The sequence below is a fragment of the Triturus cristatus genome, chromosome 10 (assembly GCF_964204655.1).
Source record: "Triturus cristatus chromosome 10, aTriCri1.1, whole genome shotgun sequence".
In the NCBI taxonomy this organism is placed as follows: domain Eukaryota; kingdom Metazoa; phylum Chordata; class Amphibia; order Caudata; family Salamandridae; genus Triturus; species Triturus cristatus.
Window position 1 is genome coordinate 103,795,770 of NC_140593.1, and position 17,144 is coordinate 103,812,913.

A 17,144-nucleotide genomic window follows, 5' to 3' on the forward strand; every position below is an offset into this window, starting at 1 on the left:
GCTCGTCATGGGCACAGAAGGGGTTAATAAAGAGGTTTGCTATTTTTATAAATTGGTGTGGCCCACTTTCTTGAGTTGTGTGTCTCTTATTGACTATTGTATGTACTGAAATTTGTCTTGCACTCCTCTGTGATAAGCCTAAGGCTGCACGACCACACCATCCCCTAACAGAGCACCTTAGGATTGCCATAGCAAGCCCCCTGCCCACTTATAAGGGAACCCCTGGACTATTTACACAATATACCTCTTTTTGATATCATCAAGAGCCAGCTGCCTATACTATCTATTTCGTGTTAATCTAGAGAAGAGTTCTTCAAACTGTGGGGTGCATCCCCCTGGGGGGCAGTGGCTGCATTTCAAAGGGGGCACACATGGCTTGTTAACTACTTGCAAATGAGGAAGGTGTGGAAGTGAGACTTTATTCACTTGGCACGTTTCCATGAAAACTTGATTTACATACAGAAGCTGAAGGGCTTTAAACACAAAGCATAAACTGTGATCCTGGATGCCCCGAGGTGGCGGGTCAGTGGCAGGGTCAATGAGCTGGCTAAAAAGGGCAATATATTCTGTAACAGGTGTGCTATTTTCCTAAACTTCAGGTAACTGCGTACAAACAAACTGTGCACACGTTCAATGGAAACTAGATGCAAGTTAAACTAATCAATTTTACTATGAAAACTCAGTTGCCTAATGCAATCAAGGCAGATAGATGTCTGTGTGACCAGAAAGCAGCACCATTAGAATTATACAGCAGGAAAGGACCAAACTTAAGCAGCAGGGTTCAATAAATTATGCTGTATGAAAAAACAAATACGAATTAACGTTGCACATTTTATGATAGTATTTCATTAGGTTTCCATTAGTACACATGCAAATACTGTCTGGGCAAAGATTCCACTTCATTATTAACAGTTTCCCACAGAAATATACAAACTAGCAACTGAAAAGTGACTCCCTTTTTGTGAAGGGCTGTCCACTACGTGGCAAAACGTCCCTACATTTAATACCTTTTTAAACCGTTTGAGCTTGAAACATTTTTGTTAAATTTTGCAGATTATGCAGCAGATGACTGATTAAGTGGCAAATGCGCCAAATTCATAATTATGTGGAAAATCCCACAGAATCAGTGGACCTGCCAGAAAATCACATAACTGAATCCTAGTTGGCACAGTGGGGAATAGTGGTATGTGTGTATATATAGTACTACAAAGTGCTAGCCTGTGACAGAACACACTGAATATGCAAGTCATCATTTTTAGGTCTCGCTGAGTCAGCGCGCATGCGCTGCTCGGAGAGACTTTAGTAGGTGAGTTTTCAAAGTGCTGCTGTCTGGCAACAACCTTGCGTTCACGCGAGCGTGCTGGCGCGAACCGCCAGCCTTCAGCGCCATCTGTCTTTCCTCTTGCTTGCTCCCTGCCTCCGCCCCTCTCACAGCCTTCCGCGCTTACAAGCGTTCGGTATTCTCCCAGTGGGTGCATCTCCGTCAGGCAATATCACGCCCACCTTAAATGTATCTTCCATCGCTGCCTCAACGCGCTTTCTCTTTCCACAAACTCCATGTTTGTGTTCCTTTATTTTGAGATGCTTTTAGTATTACTGTTTTGTGACTTAAGGAACAATAAGGAAACGTTACCGTGAAATTGGACAACATCCACAGTGTTTATTTCTGATCGCAGCGGCTGCTTCATGTCCGTTGCACCATTCAGGGAGTCCTTTCATTGGCGCTTTCATGAGGACATGATGAGGAAGCTGGAAACTTTTGGCACATTCTCTTTAAAAGCACAGCATATTGGCGACTGCTTCGTCGATTAGACCCATGTTGCTCTTTAGATCTCAAAGCGCTATGGTGGGTGCAGCAGTTATAACTCATGAAATATGGGGTGCAACTCACAAGGAGGGGCAGGTTTGAGTGCACATTGGTTGCAATCCAACTCTTAAGATGATGGGCTGTGTGTATCCATTATCAGCACTTAGTCTTCGCTAAGTGATCTTGTTTTGTTTTTGTCGTCGTGTCAATGCTTTGCTGAGCCCTTTTGACTTACACGTGCTTTCTCCTTCTCCAAACTCTATGTTTGTGTTCCTTTATTTGAGATGCTTTTAGTATTACTGTCACACCCACAACCCCCCCCCCACACCCACCCACCCCCCCCCAACCCCCCCCCCACACCCACCCAACCCCCCCCCAACCCCCCCCCACACACACACAACCCCCCCCCCAACCCCCCCCACACACACACACACACCCAACCCCCCCCCCCCACACACACCCAACCCCCCCCCACACACACACCCAACCCCCCCCCACACACACCCAACCCCCCCCCCCACACACACCCAACCCCCCCCCCACACACACCCAACCCCCCCACACACACACCCAACCCCCCCCACACACCCATCCAACCCCCCCCCACACACCCATCCAACCCCCCCCCACACACCCATCCAACCCCCCCCCCCCCACACACCCACCCCCCCCCCACACACCCAACCCCCCCCCCACACACCCAACCCCCCCCCCACACACCCAACCCCCCCCCACACACCCAACCCCCCCCCACACACCCAACCCCCCCCACACACCCATCCCCCCCCACACCCACCCAACCCCCCCCACACCCACCCAACCCCCCCCCCCCCACACCCACCCCACCCCACACACACCCACCCCCCCACACACCCACCCCCCCCACACACACCCACCCCCCCACACACACCCACCCCCCCCACACACACCCACCCCCCCCACACACACCCACCCCCCCCACACACACCCACCCCCCCCACACACACCCACCCCCCCCACACACACCCAACCCCCCCACACCCAACCCCCCCCCCACACACACACCCAACCCCCCCCCACACACACACCCAACCCCCCCCCCACACACACACCCAACCCCCCCCACACACACACCCAACCCCCCCCCACACACACACACAACCCCCCCCCACACCCAAACCCCCCCCACACACACACCCAACCCCCCCCACACACACACACACCCCAACCCCCCCCACACACACAACCCCCCCCCCCACACACACAACCCCCCCCCCACACACACACACACCCAACCCCCACCCCACACACACCCACCCCCCCCACACACCCACCCCCCCACACACACCCAACCCCCCCACACACACCCAACCCCCCCCACACACACACACCAAACCCCCCCCCCACACACACACACACACCAAACCCCCCCCCCACACACACACACACACCAAACCCCCCCCCACACACGCACACACCAAACCCCCCCCACACACACACCCAACCCCCCCCCACACACACACCCAACCCCCCCCCACACACACCCAACCCCCCCCCACACACACCCAACCCCCCCCCACACACACCCAACCCCCCCCCACACACACCCAACCCCCCACACACCCAACCCCCCACACACCCATCCAACCCCCCCCACACACCCATCCAACCCCCCCCCACACACCCATCCAACCCCCCCCCACACACCCATCCAACCCCCCCCCACACACCCACCCAACCCCCCCCCCCCACACCCAACCCCCCCCACACACCCAACCCCCCCCCACACACCCAACCCCCCCCACACACCCAACCCCCCCCCACACACCCAACCCCCCCCACACCCACCCAACCCCCCCCACACCCACCCAACCCCCCCCCACACCCACCCAACCCCCCCCCACACCCACCCCCCCACACACCCAACCCCCCCACACACACCCACCCCCCCCACACACACCCACCCCCCCCCACACACACCCACCCCCCCCCCCACACCCAACCCCCCCCACACACACACCCAACCCCCCCCCACACACACACACCCAACCCCCCCCCCCACACACACACCCAACCCCCCCCACACCCAAACCCCCCCCACACACACACCCAACCCCCCCCACACACACACACACCCAACCCCCCCCACACACACACACACACAACCCCCCCCCCCACACACACACACACCCAACCCCCACCCCACACACACCCACCCCCCCACACACCCACCCCCCCCACACACACACCCAACCCCCCCCACACACACCCAACCCCCCCACACACACACACCAAACCCCCCCCCCACACACACACACACACCAAACCCCCCCCCCAACACACACACACACACACCAAACCCCCCCCCCCCACACACACACACACCAAACCCCCCCCCCCACACACACACACACCAAACCCCCCCCCACACACACCCCCAACCCCCCCCACACACACACACCCCCAAACCCCCCCCCCACACACACCCCCAAACCCCCCCCCCACACACACCCCCAAACCCCCCCCCCCACACACACCCCCAAACCCCCCCCCACACACACCCCCAAACCCCCCCCCCCACACACCCCCCAAACCCCCCCCCACACACCCCCAAACCCCCCCCCCCACACACCCCCCAAACCCCCCCCCCCACACACCCAACCCCCCCCCACACACACACAACCAAACCCCCCCCACACACACACAACCAACCCCCCACACACACACACCCAACCCCCCCACACACCCAACCCCCCCCACACACACACACACCCAACCCCCCACACACCCAACCCCCCCACACACACACACACCCAACCCCCCCACACACCCAACCCCCCCCACACACACACACCCAACCCCCCCCCACACACACACACCCAACCCCCCACACACACACACCCAACCCCCCCACACACACACACCCAACCCCCCACACACACACACACCCAACCCCCCACACACACACACACCCAACCCCCCACACACACACACACCCAACCCCCCACACACACACACACCCAACCCCCACACACACACACACCCAACCCCCCACACACACACCCACCCAACCCCCCACACACACACCCAACCCCCCACACACACACCCAACCCCCCACACACACACCCAACCCCCCACACACACACCCAACCCCCCCACACACACCCAACCCCCCACACACACACACCCAACCCCCCACACACACACCCAACCCCCCACACACACACCCAACCCCCCACACACACACACCCAACCCCCCACACACACACACCCAACCCCCCACACACACACCCAACCCCCCACACACACACCCAACCCCCCACACACACACCCAACCCCCCACACACACACCCAACCCCCCACACACACACCCAACCCCCCACACACACACCCAACCCCCCCACACACACACCCAACCCCCCCACACACACCCAACCCCCCCCCACACACACCCAACCCCCCCACACACACCCAACCCCCCCCACACACACACACCCAACCCCCCCCACACACACACACCCAACCCCCCACACACACACACACCCAACCCCCCACACACACACCCAACCCCCCCACACACACCCAACCCCCCCACACACACCCAACCCCCCCCACACACACCCAACCCCCCCCCACACACACCCAACCCCCCCCCACACACACCCAACCCCCCCCACACACACCCAACCCCCCCCACACACACCCAACCCCCCCCACACACACCCAACCCCCCACACACACACCCAACCCCCCACACACACACCCAACCCCCCACACACACACCCAACCCCCCACACACACACCCAACCCCCCACACACACACCCAACCCCCCACACACACACCCAACCCCCCACACACACACCCAACCCCCCACACACACACCCAACCCCCCACACACACACCCAACCCCCCACACACACACCCAACCCCCCACACACACACACCCAACCCCCCACACACACACCCAACCCCCCACACACACACACCCAACCCCCCACACACACACCCAACCCCCCACACACACACCCAAACCCCCAACCCCACACACACACCCAAACCCCCAACCCCACACACACACCCAACCCCACACACAACCAACCCCACACACAACCAACCCCACACACAACCAACCCCACACACAACCAACCCCACACACACAACCAACCCCACACACACAACCAACCCCACACACACAACCAACCCCACACACACAACCAACCCCACACACACAACCAACCCCACACACACAACCAACCCCACACACACACAACCAACCCCACACACACAACCAACCCCACACACACAACCAACCCCACACACACAACCCCACACACACAACCAACCCCACACACACAACCAACCCCACACACACAACCAACCCCACACACACAACCAACCCCACACACACAAAAGGGAGGAGACAACTGCAGTAAGACCTTCGGCTCGATCAGGACAGCAGAACCACCGGAAAAGGAACCCCTCGGCACGACCTGGGCAGCAAAAAGTTGTCACAGGAGACATCGTGATCCTATGAACAATAGTGTCATCAATGATCTAATCCCAACTGTAAACTGACAAATAACATCCCTATAAATTGCAGTACCACAAAAACAGCAACAAGCATTGGCATAGCCAATAGGTCTCGCCTTTGGGACCTTATAAGTGTTTTGCCATGCAACAGTTGTTGTTGCACCAAGGATATTGTACTGAATAACTAAATACTTATAAGGTCCCAAAAGCGAGACCTATTGGCTATGCTGGTTAGTAATAAGTAATCAGACTAAACCTAGAAACATTTTGATAAGTGTTCATTGAAAAAAAGAAGCCCTCAAAAACTCAGCTGAGGACACCCTCAAATTACCGCTCAATAATAAAAAGCCTTTGCGGAGCTGCAAGTGGCTCCATCAGTTCAAGCCTTTACTGGCTCCCGATGTTAACTTAACGTCCCGTGGGCAAATCACCATATCCATGTGCCTAAAAACAAAAAAATTCTGACCCTGTTTAATGTAACTAATGCTCATGTAAAGGTGCGCTCTAATGCCGTTGAGCAGAGTTTGAGCGGAATGAAACTGCCAAAAAACAAGATGCAGAACCTGCTTCAAGACTGCAGTGATCAGCCATTGGTGGGAGACTGGTAAAGGAGACCGATGTCCTTCTACTCGGAGCCGCTCCACTAGTGCAACAGGTGTAGTTGCCTTGGCGCCACGTGAACACAACATACCGATAAGGGGGGAAGAATTTGTTGGTCAGTATGTTTGATGAATTTGCTCTTTGTAGGTTTCAGCTTTATTGTGGATTAGGAGCTACTGACCAAATATCCATGAAATTATCTGATAAGGCCCGACCCACTGCGCTCAGCCCTGCCCATCCGCTCCCCAGTCCTTGCAATAGTTTCGAAGGGGGGCCCAACTTTCAAATATTTTGTTGTGGGGGGGGTGGGTCCGAGGAAAAAAATGTTTCAAGACCTCTGATCTAGAGGCTTCACCCATTCACCATCACATAATCACATAACATGTGTATTTGTAAAGCACACGTTCACCCAGAAGGGTATCTTGGCGCAGAATAACAAATGTTTAGTTTAACTCAACGGAATGGTACTCATTTAATCAACCTCAGAAGGATTAAAGGCAGAGTGGAGCCGCCGGGATTTGAACCTGTGACCATGAGAATGAGCACAGGCCCCTACAGTGGATGCATTAGTCCACTAAGCCACCAGAGTCTCCATCACAACAAACTTATTTCCAAGACATTATAGTAGTGGCCATCGATATCAGAAGCAAATCCTCTTGTTGAGACACCAACGAGAACTTTGGGTACAAGAAAACTAAGCAAGAGTCTTCACTCACAATTATGGCACAACACAGAGAATAAGGTGGACCAATAAGGGGCAACAAGTCTAGAGCACAAGTTCATACAGTTATGTGAATATAGGGTGTTTTTTTTTTTTTTTACTTGGACCACTTGCACATTTTATGAAAATGCTTCAGCAGATGTACAATAAAAGCAATGCTGCCTCATCTATTTAGTACATTTCTCAGTTGGTGGATCTGAATATAGGAGTAGTAGTAAAAGATGGATAAAGTATTGTACTGCTTTGATTTACGCAATACAAGCCATAGAACCTTTACTGGCTAATCAAACATTTTCAGAAAAAAAAGGATAAAAGGAGATTAGACTAATGGAAACCAACTCATCTGAGAGATAAGAACTTGGCAATTGAAGGATTCTGAATGGCAATGTGAACTACAAAGCACAAATGAAAAGATATAGATTTAGACAGATATAGCCTTTCACTTGAAATATTGTAGAAAACATAACATACCCCGAGAAATCACACACAAATAGGAAGCCATATCAACGAAATAATCGCTCTTTGAAAAATTAATAACCTGTATTGGCAACACCAATAGGCCTGCTCTTTGACAGGACTTTGAAGGTGTTTGCTTTGCTTTGGAAGGGCTCTCCCTGTCGGCTGAGCTGGCGGACCTGTTCCAGAGGTTTGCAGCTGTACAACAGTCCGGGGTTCAAGAGGCGTCGGCTCCAGTCCAATCGCATTTCCACAGAACATTAAACTCGGTCGCCGGGGACAGGTTCGCGCAGGCAGGAAATCCTAAACGAATAAATGTTTCAGTATTGGACGAGGGATTTCGGTTGAATCGTGCTAATGCAGAGTGGCACGTTTTGTGCTGGGAGGGGGCATTACTTATAATGAGTCTGTTCATTCTAGTAAGATTTAAAGAGGACATGTACGAAAAAATGCGCACAATTAGTGGTTGGTGCAGGGAGGGGATTCACACAGTGAGAAAAGATGCCATATGAACGTGAGTGGCAGCAACTCGAAGCCACCCACTCCTACATCCGGCCCAAAACAAATGCAGGTCTGCGGACCACTTATTCAATGTTCGCAGGGTGGGCCTCCTTCAAAGACATCCCTCTGCGAACAATTGGGAGTTTAACCATAAAGCACCTTGGTCTTCAGAACATCTTCAGGAACCCCGTGCATTCATGCACGTGCTTTCATTATTGTACACTGTCTACAGTTCGAAACTGCTAACTGTTGTTTTCAGTTTAAATTCTATTTTCAAATTTGCAATTTACCACTGTTTGCAAGCGTCATTTGCTTTGAGGTCTCAGCAACTTCAAACTAGCCACGGTCAGGGTTGGCTAACTTACTCAAACACCCTAGTGCAGGTCTGTGCATTCTGGACTTGCAGTTTTGTTTTCTACATTATAATTGTAAGGGATCAAGTAGCAACAAGCACTGGCAAATCCAATAACTCTAGCCTTGGCAAGCTTGTGCTATGTTTAAGCTCGATTATGTGTAGGCATATGCCACAAACTAAATATGCTGCCAACTAAATGATGCTGCTGCTATATGGTTGTAATAAACACTATACATCATATAGTAATTGTAACATAATAGTATGGGTGCTTCATGGCAGGCAGATGTACCTACAAAAGGCACATGAACCCATTTAGGTTTTAATGCACATCACAGAAAAATAGGAATCTCACCGGCACAAAGACAAGGTACTATTAGCTTTGAATTACTTGAATTTAAACTTTAAAAATATATATATATTAGTAGTTAAAAAAAAAAATCGTTTAAATGCACAAGGACGACAAAATACGATACTTAACTTAGGTAATTTTCTTTTGAATGGAAACGCTACCGAACTGCAGATTCCTCACCCTTAGAATATTCCCCTGGCAACAGACTGGATTCGGCAAACAGCAATAGTACGGCAATCTTTCTTCAATCCCCAATGATAAATACGAAGGCCGGCGGCGGGTCAAGGGACACGGCGTCTTACGGGGGCAATTGACGAAGTAACTTTGAATGTTTTGAAGTTTCACCTATCGTAGTGAACACAAGAGATATTTAAATCTGGATTTTGAAATATTAACTGAGGATTTTATATATTTTAAGCATCCGTGAACTACTTCAAGTGTCGAATAAATTGAAGATTCTTTCGCATTCATCATTGGGCATTGAAGAAAGACTGCCGTACTATTGCTAAGTGAATAAAGTATTGATCGTGGTACGTCAGCGATCTGAGCAAGATTGGATGATTTCTATTATTGCCCTGAGGAAGCCCCATTGGGGCGAAACGTGTTGGCTGTATTGCGGCTGCTGTGCATGATCTTGTGACATTAAAAATAACATACCGTATAATAATGAAAAGTCGGGACTGAATCACTTACTGTGCATTTTTTGGTGTTGCCTCTGTGTGTTCTTTAAATGTGTTAGATTTGTATGGTCCTAAGGCAATGGACCAGGGAGGTGGGCAACTTTAATCTACAAATATATTTACAATTTGTGTATAGCAGGGTGGTGCACCTGTTTTTCCCCAACTGCCTATTTTGTTGTTTATGCCTATAAGATAAGCCTGGCTGCTCATGCCAAGCGGGTGAGCAAGGATTATTTTAGGAGTACAACTCCCTTATCCTGACTAGAAGGATGGGTCCCTACTTGGACAAAGGTACCTACCTCTGCCAACTAGAGACTCCCTCCCCATTTCTAACAGCAGCCACCAGAAAAAGCATTACCAAATTTGATGGATACTTCCAACGGCAGATTCCTTTAGAAAAGAATACAAAGCGGTATCTCCCTAGGTGGGTTGAGGGAGCATGGGGTGGAGAGGGGTGGGGGATGTGGAGCAGGCTTATACTAAAATATCCTGCAGCTTGAAATGGGCAAAATGCCCATCCACTGAACCTGGTTGTCGAAGCATTAGTGCTATGTGAACGTGTGCATGGACGCCTAGGACGCAGGCTGACATATGTAAAGAACAGACACTCCGCATGCATATGTAGTTGTGGCAGCCTTGGAGGAATGAGCCATTAGTCATTCAGGAAGCCACAAATTTGTCCGAGCCCCAGGTGTAAATACAATTTTTACAATGGTGTCTGGCAGCCAGAATGACATCCACTTAAGCTGGAACGTCAAACTTACTCAACTGCCACCACGCATGGAGATGTAGTGCGTGCAGATTTTCGGGTGGAGAAACCTCCCTGCGGCTATAACAGACGATCCTTCCGAAGTGGCAGCCTCAAAGGTCAGGCATACATGCCTACACTTTCCGGGTACCACACTCTCCTGGCCCTTTTCGGGGTCACTAGGACACAGTGGATCCGCTTCTGTGACAGAAGTCTGGGCAGGAGAGGCAAAGACTGGAAGGCTTACAAGAGTCCCGAGTTCCACTTCAGTCAAAATGTATCTCATAGGTAGGAACTTGGAGGGAATTCGATGTGCAAAAGTTTGGACACAGTGGTTAGACTGTGAAAAAAACATCTAAATTGGGTATCTTCCCATTGTTGGAAGGCACCCTGTCCCATCTCGAGGTGTAGCTGGCATTTGTGATCTGCCAGGTGCCGATGGCTGAGCTCGCCCTCCCCAGTCTGAAATGATCCCACCAGGAGGTTCACAATCAATCAGATTCTGTGACCCTGTAGCAGCCTCCCCTTGATAGATGCTAGGAAAGCCTTCAACGCCAAGCGAATGGACCGCAACTCCAACATATTGCGATGGGGATGTTTTTTTAATCAGACGCCAGAGTTCGGATATCCACCTCTCCCAAGATCACCTGCCAGATCCAGCAGTAACACATCAGTCACTACGTCAGCTTTAGGGTGGAGAAAGGAGAGTGGTGTGCTGCTAGCCCGGTTGAAGTCAAACAGTCAACACAGTAGATCTTTTGCAGCTTCCTATGAACCCTGGATGACATCCAAACGGATGGGTTTTTTGAGGTGCTGGGCCCACAGACTTCCACTAGATCCCACTGCATAGCCAGCATATGCCAACGTGACGTAGACAAGTGGGATGCAGGTGGTCAAGGGGCCAAGATGCCTCAGCTGCTCTGACTGAGATCCTCGACAGAGGCTGAAACAGCAGCATCATAGCCCAAATACCCTTGACTCATTGCAATGGAGGGAACACCCTGAACCGTAAGGTGTCCAAGACAGTTCCTATAAAAGGAAGACTTGGCGAAGGAGTCAGGTGTGCAGTCGGCGGATACATCAAAGCCCAGACGACGTCAGGAAGTTTCCCATCTGGAGGTGGTCTACAACTGACTGTGGCAAGACTACCTTCAAAAGCCAGGATGGCGATTTTTCATAATTAACATATAAATAAAAGGCATGGTCATTTACAATGCCAATAGCTCAAAGTCTTGTAAACGCGAGACCTTTTGCATTTCAAAGAAGTGGCCGCCATTGTTCCAGGCTGCTCGGAAAGTCAAAGCGTGCTGAATGTTGCACGAAAGCATGTCGTGCCTGCAGTAGGAGAAACTCTTTAAAGAAAATAGTGCCTACAGACTAAAGACGTACCGTGTAACAACTGAAGTAAAAGGGCCAATCCTCATGGAAGGTTACAAATGAAGACAAGGTGGTACTAAGTAGGGACTAACAAGCCTATTAACAAATCAGAAGCCAGCATTTACGAAGGACAATGACACAAGCTAATGACAAATATGGGCAGAGAGTGGGCGGAGCTTCAAGTCCATACTCCAATACAGAATGCCTCGCATGCGCTGCCCAGGCTCAACCTAAAAAAAAAAAAACAAGAGAAAACCTGTAAACTAGATCAGTAATCACTTTCACTCGCCTTCAGCAAACAAAGTTCTAATCAGGCCCAACAGTAAGGGCTGAAAAGATTAGTGAAGTCCACACCATGCGCTGGATTCCGCACAAGCAAGTGTGATGTTGCAAGACCAACCAATCTGCAGAGTAGATCGGATACGAGCGGAGTGAAACAGCTGCAAGCAATCATGAACACTTGCTAAAAATTCAAGATGGCCACTGCTGTGCCATATCGGTGTCAGAGTCCTGCTAAGGGCTTTTAACAAGTGTCTGTCTTAAGCTGGCCTGGAGTCAAGTGTGACAATAATGCACTGGTGTCACAAGCACTTCAGCGTGTGTCCTCGCAGAGATAGTACAGACCATGCTGCCAGCCTCCCATGAGGGACGGCCTGCTGGAAAGGGACTCTGCACTAGGCAGGTATGCACGCAAGCACAATGGAGTCAAAAGAAAAAGACGGATATTGGACACGGAACTGAGGAAGAGCGAAGTGCATGTGACCATTTCCACGAAAGCACCCCATTCCATGTGACGACAGAAGCACCCCTGAAAGTGAAGCAACACTAATTCAGCCACCAAGAACCACACCTCCCTGTATTAATCACCTGTCCCAGGTGCCTGTACTGCACACGTTCAACAAGCGATTGAAGCTTGTACTGCTGCTTTGACTGACCTGCTAGGATGGCAGCCTTACCTAGCTACCTTCAGTGAGAGATGCTGCCATCATACTGTACCTGTTCTGGGAGAGAAGAGAACCCATCAGTAGTACGGGCCTAACCTTTGTAGCACCGGAAAGCAAGTTCAAAGGAAGAGGGCATTATACAGTGTTAGCTAACAGAAACCCACTGTAGATATGCGATGAGGGAGTGAATCGTGGACTGTGGTTACCAAGCCATACCTTTACTGTGAGGAGCGAAGCTTGCGCCACCTGCCACAGTTTACCCATTCTGAGATGATGGAAAGAGTGCACTGCCACGACCGGATGCGCACCTACCCTAAAAGGAAGAGACTTGTACTCTAGTGATGCTGTGTGCGCAACGGAATATTGTACTGCTCCTCCTGCCACTACCACCTGTCCTGCATCTTTGTAATAGGGAAGCTTACACTCTTCAGCCTATGCTCTATTTTTGTGTTACAATGATAACCCTTTTCACTTTACAAAATCCAGAGCGACTGGCGTATCCAATGGCCTTTTTAATGCATGAAGTGAATGAAACATCACTGTATTATGGTCTAAAATATCAACATGCAGCATTAAAAGTAAAACATTAAGACGCAGAGAGGGAAATGTGGATGGCTAAAAAGCTAGGACTGGATTATGGCAATGTACTAGACAAAGAACCACTTGGATACAGCTTTTTTTCTTCAATTGCAAGCACATGCATGCCATGTTTAGGTGGCTTTAGGTTTCTTTTTTCTATTTTTGTTCATTTAATCCATCTAGTGTATGTTCATTAGTACGTTTTTTGTGCATGGGTACGTGTGTGATTTCAAGAAAGTCAGTCACTGGATGCATGAGTGAAAGAATTATGGCAGAACACGTCTGATTGGGAGTGCCTAAACTAACCAATGAAGAGGCAGTTTCAATTATAAGTGAGATCTATTGCCACTGCGAATGCTCGTTGTCTTGGGGGCAACTGTGAGGCATTTAGCTTCTACTGCAGAAAACAGGCTAGCGATTTCAGTCCATTCCCATGTTCTTAGGGTAGATCGGATTGCACAGAGTAACTGCTACTCATTGCTCAAGTACCAACATTAACGCATGTTCTGCCTGCACTCTTAATTACATGGCTAGCACCTGTGGGCTTGGCACCTGCAGAGTGACCATCAATGGCCCAGTAGATGTAGCATGCCTGTACTCTGCACCAATGACATGCACCTAGCACCACTGGCCTTTCCCTAAAAGAGCAGTGCAGCTTCACTTAGTGACACCCACAGGTGCTGTGCACACTGCTATGTGAAGAACATAGCCAAAAGGGGATGTTTGACATTGGCTTATTTAAAGTGATAGGGTGGGGGGAGGGGAGGAGCAGAAGTGGATGGACCTCAAAGCACAGGCTCCCTACCCAATCCAGACGCTACTCATGCTCTGAAAGCAGCGCCAGGATTGGTCTGAGCAGCCTCGTTTGCCTCTGTGCCTGGGAGCCTGTGGCTTTTCTCTAACCCGGCTGAGCAACACAGCTGGGTTGGAGAAACATCAGTGTGCATGTCTATTTGGCCACCTTAAGACAGCCGGCCAAACTGGCATGCACACTTATGAGTGCACACTCCTCCTCCCTGCTGTGCCCAGCCCGCCCTATACTAATTGCTTGGACTCCATCTCCATCTCGGCTCAGACAGCAATAAAGAAAATGATAACACTTTTATTATCAATATTAAGTTTAATCTGCTGGCCCTTGGCAGTGGGGCAACGCTCCTCAGTCATTATAGAGGAGCCACACCTGGTGTTTGATCAAACACTCTGCATTGAAAAGCAGAATGAATTGCATATTTTAAACAAACACTAAATACTCTAGCCCAGTGGTTCTTAACCTGTGATCCTGGGACCCATGGGGGGTCCTCGAAGTCTACTCAGGAGGTCCACAACTGGTTAGAAAATTAAATATTAACAGAATAAAGTGTATATAAATTATGTAGCAAGATATAAAACTGAATGTTTTAAATTTTTCTGTAAATTTCAAGCAATTTGAAATTGAAGGCTAAAAATTAAGTTTGTATCCTTAGATTGAATTGTGGGACCAATGCATCAAACCAAATACAGTATGGATGACAAGTGGCTTAAATTTAGAAAAACTCCCCAGGTTCCAATAATGATTCAGTGGAGGGTCCCAGATTCTAGTAATGATTAAGTGGGGGTCCACAGGTCAAAAGTTTTAGAAAAGCTGCTCTAGTGAAAGGTAACGGCATCACTCGGTCTCCTCTGCTCTCAAAGATCTTCATTGGCTGAAAGTCAAAAACAGAATCAAGTTTAAGGCTCTCTGTCCGACATTCGAAGCCCTCCACGATATAGGACCTTCCTTTCATGGTACATTCCAACAAGAAACCCAAGATCAGCAGGCTTCCTCAGAATAAATTCTATCAGATTCAGAAAATCTGAATGGGGTGGCAGCAGCTTTGCGGTTAGAGCAGCCACATCCTGGAATCTCCTGGAATCTCCTTCCACTCAATCTTAGGTCAGCTCCTTCCCTGCCCCAGTTCAAGAAACTTTACAAAACGTGGCTTTTCAATCAGTAGGTCCTCCCTCCCGCTCACCGTTGCATACGGAATCAGCGCCAAGGCCCCTCCGGGTATACGCTGCGCTTTACAAATAGCTTTACATAACATAAATGGAGTCTGAGCAGAGGCATGAACACCCACAAACATTTCATTAAAATATGCAAATCCACGATCCTTTCTATACATCTGGACTTTTCTATTGTGGACAGCTGTACATTTTGTTTTTCATTATCATTCAGCTCGAGCTTGACTCTTAACATATTAATGTTATGAAGCACATAGTAAGGTTTTCTGTCCTACATTTTTAAGGCCAGTGTGCACTGCAATGGAAGATTCCCTATAGGCGGGTTCATTACACCCAATGTACCAATGAAATGTTTGCAAGGCTGTAAAGCAGACGTTCTCCGTTGGCCTGATCAAAAGGTGAATGACTTTTTTAAAAGCAGTGTCTGCAGGGCATTACTTAATGTGCAAGAAAGAAAAAAAAAAAGTGGCAGGCAATGGGGGAGGAGGGTGCAACTGCAGCTTGCACCACCCATTGCCCCTGCCTGCGAGGGCAAGAACTACTAACCAGGACACTTCCACAAGGGTGACAATTTGGGCTAACCCAGGCCGCCCAAAACTATAAGAATGGCTTGGGTAGCTGGTATTAGTCATTTTTAAAGTATGAATAAATTATTAAACAAGTGCTGGTGTGCGCATTACAAAATTAGAGAGACAGAGGCACCATGTGGAGGACAGTCATAAGTACCGTTGCCGACAATTCATTGCTGGTGCAGAGCACCGGAAACCACTGGGCGAAAATTAAGCACTGCTGCAGGAGGTGACCACAAGCAGTAACAAGCATTTGCAATGCAACAGGTCTCGCATTTACTCGAGTTTAAGCTATTGGCATTATAAATGACAATGTGTTTTATTTAGGTTTCAAAACCAAAACATAAATAAAAGGCATTGTCATTTACAATGCCAACAGCTCAAACTCACGTAAATGCGAGACCTGTTGCATTGCAAATGCTTGTTTAGCTTTTGCCTATAGTATGGGCCTTTTCAAAAAAATGGCGTCAGAAAATTTCACAAAGTTGAAAACATTTAAACTAAAGAAATTAAAAGAACACTATATTTACATTCAATAAGGTCTGCGAGTACTATTAACAACTTCAACAGAACCGCTTATATGCCACAGAGGTGGGGTGTGGGGGGTCAGCACAAACAATTTATTCTTTCACCCAAGTGAAAGTCTAAAAAAGTGGACAAGTTAAACATTTTAGAGGTTAGTGAGGGAAGAAGAGCGATTATGATAGCGGAGTGAGTCAAAAGTCCACAATATTGTCAGGCCATTTACATTTACTACAAGATTAAGAGGACTTTCTGCTGGTTTTTGAAAGACATGAAGAAGGATCGAGTTAATCTCTTAAACAGGTCATAATCTTGGTATAAAACCTAAGGATTAGTTCATGTGGAGGTCTTCGCATACCAGACTGGTACAAGCAAAGTGAGCTAGAGTTGTAAAATGTTTGTCTGAATGTTTCTTTTGGATCCAAGGTACTCATTTGGCATTGGT

At 49.6% G+C, this 17,144-nt stretch overlaps 1 protein-coding gene across 7 annotated transcripts in view; it reads right to left on the reverse strand.

The window, feature by feature from the left end:
- Nucleotides 1–17,144, reverse strand: part of SLC4A7 (solute carrier family 4 member 7) — a 470,313-nt gene that overhangs the window by 308,686 nt on the left and 144,483 nt on the right. Inside the window, exon 2 of one of the 7 annotated variants that reach the window (XM_085630548.1) lies at nt 6,225–6,316. The exons of the other annotated variants lie outside the window; for them this stretch is intronic. Within the exon in view, the coding sequence (XP_085486674.1) occupies nt 6,225–6,309 (85 nt within the window). The 5' untranslated portion in view covers nt 6,310–6,316. The remainder of the gene's footprint in view (nt 1–6,224; nt 6,317–17,144) is intronic. 7 annotated transcript variants of the gene reach the window in all.